Genomic DNA, 12,849 nt, shown 5'->3' with positions numbered 1-12,849 from the left:
AAGAAGCTGCAGGTCCACTTTAAATGTCTGCAGCTGCTCCCAGGTTGAAAGCTGTGCTTGTAGGAGTTGAGGATAATTAGCAGGAACTAAGCTGCTGCTGGCCTTTGGTGCGCTGTGTCTTGCTGTGAAGTCTGTTGCAATCTCCCAGTTTGAAGAGAAACTGACCTAATTCTGTGCCCAGAAACTGAAGATGACAAAGCTACTATTTCTGCTAGATTCGGTATGAACTTCTACCACTGTCAGGGCACCCACAGAAGTGGTCTGTCCTCAGCTGAGTCCCTGGACATCTGCATGCTATGGGACCTCGACTGCAGCAGGACTTGATTTCTGTCAGAATGAATTCAAGGAACTTGACTGTAACAGGACACTTAAGCTTTGAATTAATCAGGTTCCCTCCTCTGCTCAGGGAAAGGCGTTTGCCTTGTATTTCGTATGAACGTGCTTTTCACCACCAGAGTACTGCAGGGAGATGTTTAGTAACTTTTGCATTTGGCCATTTATTTCTGCTTATGTGTTATTCTCTCAGCCTTGCTGGGGCAGCAGCTTTTGCAGCAACATGAAGAAACAAACTGGTCAGTGACACAGAGTTGTGTTTAGTCAGCAATAGAGCTGGAAACCACCCAGTGATGAGGGAGGTATACTTAACCAGCAAAGGAGCTGAGGAACTTATGCATACAGAGTAATGAGCAAACACAGAGGAGTGTGTGGGAGACAGTTAAACTGGCATGACTCAGCCATAGGAAATGTCCATGTCAAGAAGAACACAAAGCCAGCAGGCTTTTTGTCCTTTTTTCTTTCCCTCAATGTTTTTATGCAGTGAGTTTTTTAAGGACACTGTTCCTTGGATGCCTTTGCAGTCTTCTAATTTTTTTTATAAAGTTTGTGTTTCTAACCCAGTTTTTAACAGCAATGCCTACTGCCCTGCTCCTGTATATACGTGTTCTTGTATGCAAAGCCTTGTGCGTGTCAAAGCAGCTTGGCCCTGGATCTGTCGTGCTATTTTATAATGAATACAGAAGCCAGGGTGTTTTGCCTTAGAGATCACATGCACACAATGACCCATGTTGGCTTCTTCCTGTTGTTTTAGTTACAAATGAACACTCATTTTCTGTCGAGGTTAAAAGTCAAAGACTGCTTAGTCTAATACAGAAATATATTTTTAATCATGTCATAATCTTTTCCTTTCTTTCTTCCTTTAGAAAAAGTACAGGCATATCTGATGGCTAATTGTAAAGGTATTAGCCTTGTGAGCTCTCTGCAATTCGTTCAATCTGTTTTTCCCCAGATATACCAAAGAGGTCAGGCCCATCAAGTCAAATATGATGACTCCGAGCTGAGTCTTCAGGATGCAAAACATAATCTTACTATTTTTCTTCTAAGTTATTGTACTTTGATCTTCTACTGCAGAGTCTCCCTTGTGGTTCACTTCATTTCTGAAAACCAGGCTTCAAGGAAAGCTGTTGGCCTGGCTCCTTGGAGTCAGCTGAATGCACCTGAATTTCCTGGGAGTGGTGGATTTACTCTTTAAAATGAGACCTGAGAACAGAATTTTCCTAGGTATCATCCTGAGAAAGATGCCCACTGAATAGTTCATCTTACAGCTGTGCAAGCACCTTCTATTTTTGAATTGAATGGTTATTCCTTTAAAATTCCCTGGGTGTGCTGAGTGCATCTCCATGACTTCTTGAACACTGACAGCTATCAAGGCCAGGGCAACAGCATTTGCTTACTGAGTTGTCAAAATCTGTTTCACCAAGGTCAGAAAATGTGGAAAAAGGCTGGCAGATCCGCCCCCACCACTGATGGCCACCACTGCATGAACAATATTAGTGGGAGGAATTTTTTTATGTGAGGAGTAAGGGTAAAACGCCCATACTAGAAAGGAAGCAACACCTTGTAAAACTATAAAAGTAGCTTAAAATAATACAGAATAGCAATTTTATTGAGGAAGTGACTTACTTTACTGTCATAGTAGGGATGTTATAACCCCCTTAATACCTTAAGGTTAGCTTAAGTGCTTGACATGCAAATTCTAGCAAGCAAATCAAGTTAGTTACTGATTCACATACTTAAACAGGCAAAGTGGGAGGTAAGGACTGCTTATCCTCTCTAAGTAAAGTTAAGTTCTGTTTGCACTGTCATTGCTTAGTTTCTAACTGGATCAGTGCAGCCCTTTGGATATGAGAAGGATTCACGAATACCTGAAGGGATAACTCTTTTCAAGGATAGTTCTCTTCCTGCATCACCAGCACCCAGAAAGTTTGGAAACAAACTCATCTGTAAAACTGAAATGACAATGATCTTTTTTAAATGGTGGCATGCTTTTAGGATAGCCCCATCCTTGGCCTCTGTCACTTACAGCACCATATCACACTATCCCCTTTCCATCCTACCTCTTAAGGTCACTGTAAATAGGTCACATCTGTGTCCAGGCAGATGTTTCTGCCAATACTTCCATGCTTTTGCAGTTGATGTGCCAGCCTTCACGTAGCTCTATGCTCCCTCCTCAGCCATACATGCGTATATCTGTGTGTTTGTGTATGGAAACGCCTTTTATTTGATTGGACATCTGGCATGACAGCATTCCCTGGGAGATATAAACCCCTCCTGTAGCTAGAAACTGCTGTGGGCAGCTGGCTGAACTGGCTCCGTTTGGCATGTTTCAGCACTGCAGTAGTACAGGGCCACAGGATGTGAGGCTCACCCATTAGTTGACAGTCTAACACATAATTTGTGTTTTTCACTGAAGATGCCAAGTACGGTCTCCTTTCTCTAGGAAAAAATATTATTTTGGTCCAACCACTGGCTCTTTAGCCTCTCTGTAGTTGAAAATCATATTATGGAGTTGTATTTTGTGCCTTCTCAGTGTCTGAGAACCACCCCACAGGCCCAAGGAGAGGCTCCAGGACAACTCTCTTGTAAATAACAGTTGCAGAGCGCTTGAACGACTTAGAGTAGGAATGTGATACTACCTCTCTGCATACCATCAGACAGCGACCGTAATATATTGATTTAAAGAGGATGTTGGAGAGCTTGGAAGATTAAGCAAACAGAGGCAAGAATGATTCATGGTATGGAAAAACCTGACTCACAGAGAGCAGTAACAGAAGCTCATTCCACTTATTTTACCAAATATAAGGTTAAAGATTATGTAGGTTTTGGCTATAGTTACCAGTGCAATGGTGGCTTATCTAATATTTCAGCAGTTCCTAATTTGGTTGTAGTGATATGAACCACTGCACTGCAAACCCTGACCCTCTCCTCAAGTCTTGACCTGGTGCTGGGAAAAGGGCAGACCTATGATCTTGTCTGAAGTTTTGTTGGCACTCTCTGTGTGTAATAGAAGAGCCATAATAATGACTCTGGACATTTACCAGACATTTTAAAGGGAGTTCAGCATTAATATTTCTCAAGGTCTCTCTGCTGACAAATGAGAAAGACGTGACATTAACTGTACTCAACATCTCTTCGGAAGGTTTTGGTGAGCAGTCGTGTTCAGAACTGGTCTTAGAGCACAGTAGACTGAAGGCACTTTTGTTAGTTGCGGAGAAGCAATCCAAAAGAAGGTGAGTTTTCTAGAGCTATTTTTGTTCTATAAACCTCAGGATAAGCTTGCTTCCCCAGAGCTGCTGGTAGCAGGAAATAGCATTATGCTTTCTACCTCCTGAGGAGTAATCTCTGTACTGCATGTGCTTCCCTGCTATGCTAATCAAAACAGATTGAGTAGTGGAAGATTTTTCCTCCGTAAGGAATTACACAGAAATGTTCTACCAGAACAGTCCGGCAGCAATTACTTTTGTCTGAAATCATTAGGAAACAGGAAGTCTCAACTTTCAATTCATCTGTCTGTTTAATATATGGGATACAGGTAAGTAATCCTGGTGCTTTCTTGCCTAGAGCCCCATCCTGCTGTGATATTTACTGCAGTGGGAGAAGGTGGGAGCATGCTTCTGCTCACAGTTCAGGTACATGCCGGGTGCAAAACAGCTGCCCCAGGACACTGTGTTATCCTGCTGTTATCACAGTGCCAGCTTCAATCATGAAAGCCAAGTAGTCAGGGAAAAGACAGGATATCCTAGCCACACATGGCTGTCAGAAGGGGACTCCAACTGATGAAATAATTTTGGAGAAAAATCAATGTTCCGGGTACTCCTGAATACAGCATTTACCCTACAGGTCAAGATCCCTTGCTCTGCCACATTGCAGGAGACATTTCCCCACAGTGACAGCATATGTGGGCTTTACTCAGTCTAAACTCTGAGGAAGGGGTGTCAATTCCATAGCAAAATATGTCCACAATTAAGGGGAAATCAACGAGTAATTATGCTATCTTCAAACAGCCCTGGCTTTTGCTGGGGGGAAGCAAAATTTCTACCACAACCAGCAAGTTTCTGCAGTCTTTCCAGCACCCTGTTTGTTCTTGCTTACTCCCCCACCCACCCACCACTCCTTCTCATCAAACTCTCAGTAAGCTTCCTTTGATATCTGTATAAACCACAGAAGCTCTGGGCTGCAGGACCAGCTGCAGCATGGTCCGGACGTGGCTGTAACCATCCCACTTCGCAGTGCTCTGAAGCACAGCAGCAAAGGCCACATATCTTCCTGTAGACCTGGGCTGCCAAACTGGTGGCCCGAGGAGAGTGAGTGAGTCACTGCGCTGCTATGGAGTAATGTATGCTGTCCATATGTTGGATGCATTGGCTGGCAGGGGGCCCAGGATAAGCTGCAGGGACCTCAGCTTCCTTTCTCTCCCATCTGGTACAGGCAGGGTGAGGAAGCATTCGTGGGCGCCAAATTGAAGAAGAGGATAAACAAAAAGATAAGTAGCCATGCAAGGGTGAAGCCGTTTCGGAAGCAATGGTGGTAAAGCAAGAAGTCTTTAGTGGTCACTTCAGGCTCCACTTCCCAGACCTTTATTCTTGTAAGCAAAGTTTATTCTTTCACATGATGGACTCTGTTAACCATACACGCGCAGCGTCCTTGTATAATTAACCTGAACCTTCGACTTTTAATGCTCTGCAAAGCACCTTGCAAACCCCTTTCTGCTGAGAAAGATTCATGATACTTGGTGATGGAGCAGAACAACAGCAGTGTAGAGGATTTCTCCCTGAACGTGTTTTCTGTCACTCCTTACCCGCCGAGCCGGTCTGATGCCCTGGTGTCAGATGGGGACAAAGCCGGTGCCACTCTGCTTTTCTCAGGTGTGTTTTTGGGACTGGTGGGGATCACATTCACTGTGATGGGGTGGATAAAGTACGACGGTCTTACTCACCTGGAATGGACTCAGTTACTGGGGCCTATCCTGCTTTCTGTCGGCGTAACTTTCATCCTGATTGCTGTTTGCAAATTCAACATGCTTACGTGCAAGCCCTGCAAAGAAAGAGAGGAGAACATGTTAGACATCGACCAGAGCTCAAGCGGACAGTCCTTCGTGTTCACCGGAATCAACCAGCCCATAACTTTCCACGGTGCCACCGTGGTGCAGTACATCCCCCCACCTTACCCAGCCCTGGACAGTGCAGCCGCCAGCCCTGGCTACCTGCACCCCGTGCTCAGCTGCTGCGGGGCCGTCTCCCCCGGTGTCTCTCCCATCCCCAGCCCCAGCTCTGCTCACTTCTGCCCTGCCTACTCTCTGGACAACCCCGCTTTCACCTGGGATGAGAGCTGTGCCAGTTACCTCGCAGAGAGCACGCGGAACACAAGGTACATCTTCTGAACAGTCTTAGCATGTTTGGGCACAGGCTGTTTGTGTTTTAAGCTGTTCAGCATGCTTGCAAAGCAAACAGCACCTCCCTTTTTGTGTTCTCCTCCAGAGTTTTTTTCTCTCGGTTAGGAGTATTTCTTGAGTAGAGAATATTAAGACATACTTTTCACAGAAAGCATTTTAGTTCAGGTTAAATTCCTTAAGAATTCCTCCAAATTTCAATCTATGGGATATCTTGTTACTTTCAAAGATATTTGTATATATGCTCCTATACCTGTGTATTTTTTTTTTTTTTTTTTATAGAATCACAGAATGGTATTAGATTGAAGAGAACTCAAAGCCCACCCTGTTCCACAATCGTTCCATAGGCAGGGCTGCCCCCACCAGCTCAGGCTGCCCCAGGCCCACCCAGCCCAGCCTTGAGCACCTCCAGGGATGGGGCATCCACAGCTTCTCTGGGCAGCTGTGCCAGTGACTTTAGTTTGCTTGTTCTTAACATTTCTCTTACTACCTTCAGAAGATAGTTATTCCGTGCCCAGGCAGAGGGTCCCACACAGGCAGAATCACAGCACAGGAGAAGCCCACAAACAGCATTTTCATGAGGGTGAAAGGGTCACACTTCAGTGTCAGGTGTTCTCCCTGCAAGTCACCCCTGCAGCAATCTTCCAGCCTCTGTCACTGTCCAAATTTTTGAGGTATATCCAACATCACTGGCATTACAGCGCGGTGTGAAACTGCTTTCATCAGTCACAAGATAATCCAGTAGTTCTTTACTCTTACAGGAAAACATTCAAATTACAGGACTTACTCAGAATTATATCCTTTCTAGAAAGCAAGTAATCCTGTTCCTCTATCAAAGCCTGTTTGCAAACAGCTGGCTGCCTGTTGTCCTCAGCACTACCCACAACAGGCATGGGCGGCAGGAAAACAAAGGTCACCACCTGATGTTTTTGTACTTCACTAAAAGATCACAGCCTGTTGCTGAATCACAGTAAAACTTCATCTCATAATGTTTTCCCAAGCAAAACTCGCACTGAGGTCAGGAAGTTCTTTGCCCAGCTGAGGCAGACAGGACAAAGAATGGAGGTTACTTCATGCTTTGTGTCTGACCTTTTTTTTTTGCACCTGCTTCTCTTCCCATTACCAGGCCAGAGGACAGCTCTGATGAGCCAGAAGAACTGCTGGAAGACCCCTGTGAAGAACTATCACCTCCTCGTTACGAGGAAATATACCCACTGTCTTCATAAAGTGACTACTGACAACAGACTGTGCTTCTGAGAGACGCCAACTTCTTAATCCGCACCCATCTTTCCTTTAGCACTTGCACGATACGCAGGTGCGAGCAGGATGATTTCAGCCATACTGAAATGTGCTTCAGTACCACTGAAAGCATTTCAGTACCACTGAAAGCATTTAACCAACCCCCTCTTTTTGTTCCTCATGCTATTTTCTCCCTTGCTATGCAGTTCGATAGCAAAAACAATTAAACTCAAAGATGTAAATTCATTCAAGTTTTTCCCAACGAGGATCCCGAATTCCAGACTTGCTGAAACAGTGTGAACAGTGAATGCACAAGATGTTGGGATTACTCCTGGACATCCAGCATCATTAGAAAACATTTGATTTATTCTCACTGTATTATTGCCCCTTGATTGCTTGGGGAACTTCAGAAATACCCAACTGTCTGATCCACAGAAGTGCCTGTAGTGTCTTCACTCAGCCTGGTTCCTTGGAATGGCTCACTCGTGAGCAACTCCTCTCCAATGGTTTGACTTCCTCTGCTTTGACCCAACCCCAATGGTATTTTCAGAACACTCCATTGAATCCCAGGTGGGAGAAAAAGACACACTGTGCATCACATTCAGTTCCCTTCCCTGCCAATGGGGCACAAGGCATTGTCTCCCACCACAAGTGCTAGCGATGACTAGGTAAACACCACAAAAGCAAAGGCATTGTTCTGGAGCCTTGGCAGAAATACATGGTCCTATCAGTACTGAAGGCATTAGCAGGCCATGCTGTGACCCATAGCAGTCCCCTCTGCAGGGAGGTCTCTTCAGAGGTGGCTCCGAAGCACACAGCTCAGGCTGAGGTTCTCTCAGAGCATCATGGCAGCTACATGCTGCAGTGGACTTCCTTGTTTGAGTCCAGCTTGCAGGATCAACACAGTTCCATACACTGCATCTATGAATGGATCAGAATCCAGATCTAACAATAGATGGGAGTTTGCAAGTGACAGAATCTTCAGTGTGGAGGTCCTGAAAAGCTCTGCTCAGGAGCCATCTAACCCCCAGAGCAATGAGGAGTGTCTGCATGCCCTCACTGGTGATGACAAGGTGTGTATCTGAAGGGAGGGTTGCATCCAGATTATCATCCATCTACATGGAGCTTCAGGCACACACCTGCCTCCTGGTCCTGCATGTTCTGAGCATGCCAAGAGAATATTAGATATTAGGAGGAAATTCTTAACTCAGAGAATGATGAGGTGCTGGCACAGCTGCCTAGAGAAGCTTTGGGTGCCCCATCCCTCGATGCACTCAGGGCCAAGTTGGATGGGTGCTGGGCAGCCTGAGCTGGTGGGTGGCAGCAGTGGGTTGGGGCTGAGTGGGCTTTAAGGTCCCTTCCAACCCAACACACTCTGTGATTGCAGGAGTCTATGAAGACCTTTGGAGGGGTGCAAGAGAAAATTCATAGTCGAAGTGCTACACTCAGCGGTGCTGCAAATGGCACTGAGAGGCCACATTCGGAATGCAACCTCTAAGCTGATTCTGAGCAGGATTAGCAGCTGCAGCAGCTACCGGACAGTGGCTGCAAACCATGCAAGCAGTTTTCTCACTAGGGCAGTGTGGAGCACGCTGACTTTCAGCAGCCCGGTGTCAGCAGGTAGCTGGAGAGAGGCCAGCACATGGTGCTCAGCACTGTCTCAGTGGGACTGTGAGAGAACAGATCTAAAAATAAACATAAGGTTCCCTGGTGGAAACCTCTTGCTCCCTTTCCAGAACGTACATGGAGGTGAACTCATCCTCTGCAGCAGCAAGCTGGAAGTTCCCAGGTACAGACCCCTGCACTTAGCACGTAGTGCTGCTGAGTCCAGAAGCACTGTGGGAGCACAGAGGATGGGTGTGATGGGTCCAACTGCAGGACTGCAGTCAGCATTCCTGTCTGATCACTCTCCACTGCAACAAAAAAACTTTCTGTCAGAAACCACAGACTTGCTGCCCCTCTTTTTGGACATGCTTTCCCCGCATACATGACATAGTGTGTTACCCAGGGAAATCAGAGGGCTCGTTTTCATGGCATCTAATTGCACTGCCGGAGTAAATACAAGAAATCCATAAGGTTGCTCCATGGACTTGATTTGTAAGGTTTATTTCTGAAGACACTAAGCTCATTGAAAGAGTTCTGGGTTTCTTTTTTCGGAGAGATAGCTGAGTAAGTGATTTATAATAACTATGTATTAAAATGATCCGTAAGATGGATTCTGTCTGGATTCAGTTGTGGTTTTACTGCTGCATGGTTACCTGGAAAGCTCCAGACTGAGGACTTTTCCTTGTTGTTGACTTTATAAATTATTCTTATTTATTTAGTAATAGGACAGCACCCTACAAAGGCCTTTCTTCTTCCTCTTCTTTCTGTCTTCTACTTTCACCTTTTCTCCAATTTAATGATCCTCATTCCTAATGGCATTTTATTGCTGTTGGTGATACAAGCTCACCTTTGAGCACTGTGGTCTATTTCTGCCTTACGGTGAGTGACAGAATAAGCACATTTCTCCAGACCTCTAAAACTGAAGTGAGGTAAAACCTGGGTCAAAAATGACACCAACGTACTCCTCAGAACAGCCAGGAAGTTGTAACGGAGATATTACTTGATACAGTTATCATTTATAGTACTGCTTTTGAAGCAAGACCGTTGCTTTTCTCAAACCACCTGCAGTGCTGTTGCGCACTTTGCAGAGTGACACTTCAATAAAGTTTTAGATGTGTCTCGAAATGTAGCCACAGAGTCGGAACGTTTGGTGTAATTATCCATTGGGATTTTCCCCAGTACGATTCCATTTGTAGTATTTCCACTCTAAGCTGGCTAATCATAGAATCATAGAATTACTCAGGTTGGAAAGGACCTCAAAGATCATCAAGTCCAACCACAGCCTAACCACAGTACCCTAACTCTAACAACCCTCCACTAAATCTTATCTCTGAGCACCACATCCAAACGGCTCTTAAACACATCCAGGGATGGTGACTCAACCACCTCCCTGGGGAGCCTATTCCAGTGCTTAACCACCCTTTCCTAACATCCAACCTAAACTTGCCTTGGCGCAACTTGAGGCCATTTCCCCTCGTCTTGTCACCTGTCAGCAGTGAGAAGAGACCTACCCCACTCTCACTGCAAGCACCTTTCAGGTACTGGAAGAGAGCAATAAGGTCTCCCCTCAGCCTCCTCTTCCCCAGACTAAACAGCCCCAGCTTCCTCAGCCCCTCCTCATAGGACTGATTAATACACAAAATCAGTACAGATGTGTCTCTTACTGCAGGTGAAGATGGGCACAATGTGTTTTTTAGAGCAAGAATTCTGCACAGCACCTCAGGACAGTGTCTCACCACACCGAACGTCACGTGCCAAATGCAGCTGCAGGCTGCAGGTTTCTTTTCAGATAAAATCTAAATCACAGCTCTGCTTTTAAATGCCACATCTGTAGTGTCTGTGAGGGCTACAGGAGCCAGCGATTGCCTTCTGACAAGGCCCTAATTTCACCTGCTGTCCCCATCTCTCTTCCACTGCTGCTCCCATACGCACACACGCACAGAAACACTGAAGGAAACTCACGGCGAGGGAGAAGGGCTGAAATCCTCTACAGCGTTATCTTTAAACTGAAACGGGATTTCGGAAACTGGGGCCTCGGGGGGGTTAAATCCGAACCCTAAGTGGTTCTGCTTCCCCTCACCCACCCTGCAGGACGGCGGGGAGCCCAGCGCGGCCCCGAACCCTCGCCCAGAGAGCCCCGTCCCGTCCCGAGCCGACCCGGGCGCGGCCGCCGCCAGAGGGCGCCACCGGCACCGCCGCTGCCCACCCCGGGGCTCCGCCGCCGACCGGGCGGGGACGGGGAGTGCCAACATCGGGATCCGCTTTGCGCCACCGGGGTGAGGTTCTTCTCCTTTGCTATGAAAACTAACGGACTTAAGAAGAGCACCCTGAGCTCTCGTGGGACCGATAGCTGGCTTAGGAAAAAAATACCCCGTGGAGGATAACGTGGTAAAATCAAAAAGAGAGGGGTATCAGGGCCCTCACTGGAGGAGTGGGATTTTGTAAGGACTTCAGCATAGGCAGAGATGCTGTACTTGCAGCTGTCCTCCTCTTCCTTGCCCCCCTCAGCGAGAAGGAGCAGGGGGAGCCTGAGGGCGAAGAACTGGGGCATGCTGTTCGTACACAGCACACGCTTCAGTCTGTGCCTGACGCAAGTATCACTCCTGCCTCCACTTTAACTGTCAGAGTGAATAGATGTCAGCAGGACGTGCTGAGCATCCCTGTGGCCACCCCACCCCATCAGGCAGGAAGCAGCAGGTCCAGAAGCAGAGCAGGTGGGACTGAGCCAGCTGAGCAGGCCAACAAAGCGGGGCACCAAGTTCTGAGATCCCGGTATGCATTCACTGCACGTTGGAGAGCTTCTGTCAGACTTTGTGCTGCAGGCTGGGTCCCTGCTAGTGGCTGAAATACGTGAGCTGCTCTCCCAGAGCTTTCTGGCTTGTTTTACCCACTAGGCTTTGATCAGCTCACCTGCAGCCACCTACAGTGGAGGCAAAGTCAGTCCTGCAGTGCGCTCCATGCTGGGGGCTGGGGTCACACACAGGAGCCTTCCTTGCCCTCACCACCACCATGTGACAGCAGTACAGGGTGGGCAGACCCACGCAGGCCAGCTGGATCCTGGCAGTCTCTCCCAGTTTGCTACTGCTGCTGTCAGAACACCTTTGGGACATCTCAGGGCACAGTGTTGCCTCCTCCAAAGTCACTCAGAGCCTGGTTTTGGGATGCTGCAGGCCTACGTCTTCCTGAACAGCATTTACAAAGTGATAGAGGGCATTTTCCTTAGGGAGCAGACCAGAATGTCTCCCTCACTCAAGCAACGAGTCGGGAAATGCTGTTCTTGCCCTCACTGCCACCATGTAACGACAGCATGGGGTCAAGGGGAAATTAGTAACGCCACAGCTGCTTGTATCTGTGCCATGTGTGATAACTGTAATGAGCAATTGATTGCACATACATGCACTGTTTAGCAAACACCACAGGACACACTGCAGCAGATCAGCTGCTGTACATCTTTTAACAGTTCTAGGATGAGATTATCGCTCTCCCATTTGGATTATACTGTGTTAGATTTATTTAGAACACAGCAGGTGCTTTTTGAGCCACCAGACGCCACGTGAGGCTGTGCTCACGCTCACGTTCTGGTGTGGGGCTGGCCATGACGTAGGGATTAGGCCACAGGCAGGGCCAGCCATGCTCTAGGACCTGGCAGAGCCACCAGCATCCCCACCACCACCGAGCCACCACCGAGAGGCCTCCCATGCAGAGGGCAAATAGGGCACACCAGGAGCTTCCCAAGAGCGGAGCACAGACTTTCCATGCCAGAGAAAGCCTTAACATGATGCAGCCTGTCTGAGGACACAGGCAGTAACAGAGAGGCACTGTCTCCTCAGCCTTTCCTTCTTCCCACCTTGGCTCTGCCTTGAGTTTCCATTCAGGCTTAGTGCAGGGGGAAGCAGGTGAACACCCAGCTGAAATACAGCAGGACAGCAGGTACCACAGCACATCATAGCTGTTTTGTCTTTTCAAGACCCTATTACTTTGATAATCAGTCGACCTCTCCCTCCTTATGCAGTCTTCAGGGTGGGAGGAGAATAACTGAGACCAGCAGGACTTGGGCAGAAATTAATTTTTGCAGAACTGTGAAGATGGTTGTTGTTTTTGCTGCAGAAGAACATTTCTTTGTAGCACTTTCCATGGAAAGGGACTGAAAAAGGCAAACAAATTATTGTAGATGGTGCTGTCACGTAGCTCCAAATTTGTACATGTGTAATACGTTAACGCTGTGGTTTTACTAATCTTGATAAAGCATTAAGGGAAAATAAAGGTTATTTTTACCACAT

At 47.1% G+C, this 12,849-nt stretch overlaps 1 protein-coding gene across 1 annotated transcript; it reads left to right on the top strand.

Annotated features, from left to right (window-relative positions):
* The first annotated feature begins 5,053 nt into the window (after positions 1-5,053).
* Positions 5,054-9,554, top strand: TMEM174 (transmembrane protein 174). The gene is made up of 2 exons (NM_001282271.2): positions 5,054-5,703; positions 6,852-9,554. The coding sequence occupies exons 1-2, from the start codon at positions 5,072-5,074 to the stop codon at positions 6,949-6,951; spliced, it is 732 nt and encodes a 243-aa protein (NP_001269200.2). The 5' UTR covers positions 5,054-5,071; the 3' UTR covers positions 6,952-9,554.
* The last annotated feature ends 3,295 nt before the right edge of the window (positions 9,555-12,849 follow it).

Source organism: Gallus gallus, chromosome Z (assembly GCF_016699485.2).
Source record: "Gallus gallus isolate bGalGal1 chromosome Z, bGalGal1.mat.broiler.GRCg7b, whole genome shotgun sequence".
Classification (NCBI taxonomy): Eukaryota; Metazoa; Chordata; class Aves; order Galliformes; family Phasianidae; genus Gallus; species Gallus gallus.
Note: the sequence above shows the minus strand (reverse complement) of the source record. Positions and strands in the feature narration are given on the sequence as shown.

Coding starts and splice junctions, on each gene's coding strand:
- TMEM174 (NM_001282271.2), top strand. CDS start 5,072: ATGGAGCAGAACAACAGCAGTGTAGAGGATTTCTCCCTGAACGTGTTT. Junction 5,704..6,851: donor GAGAGCACGCGGAACACAAG/GTACATCTTCTG, acceptor TCCCATTACCAG/GCCAGAGGACAGCTCTGATG.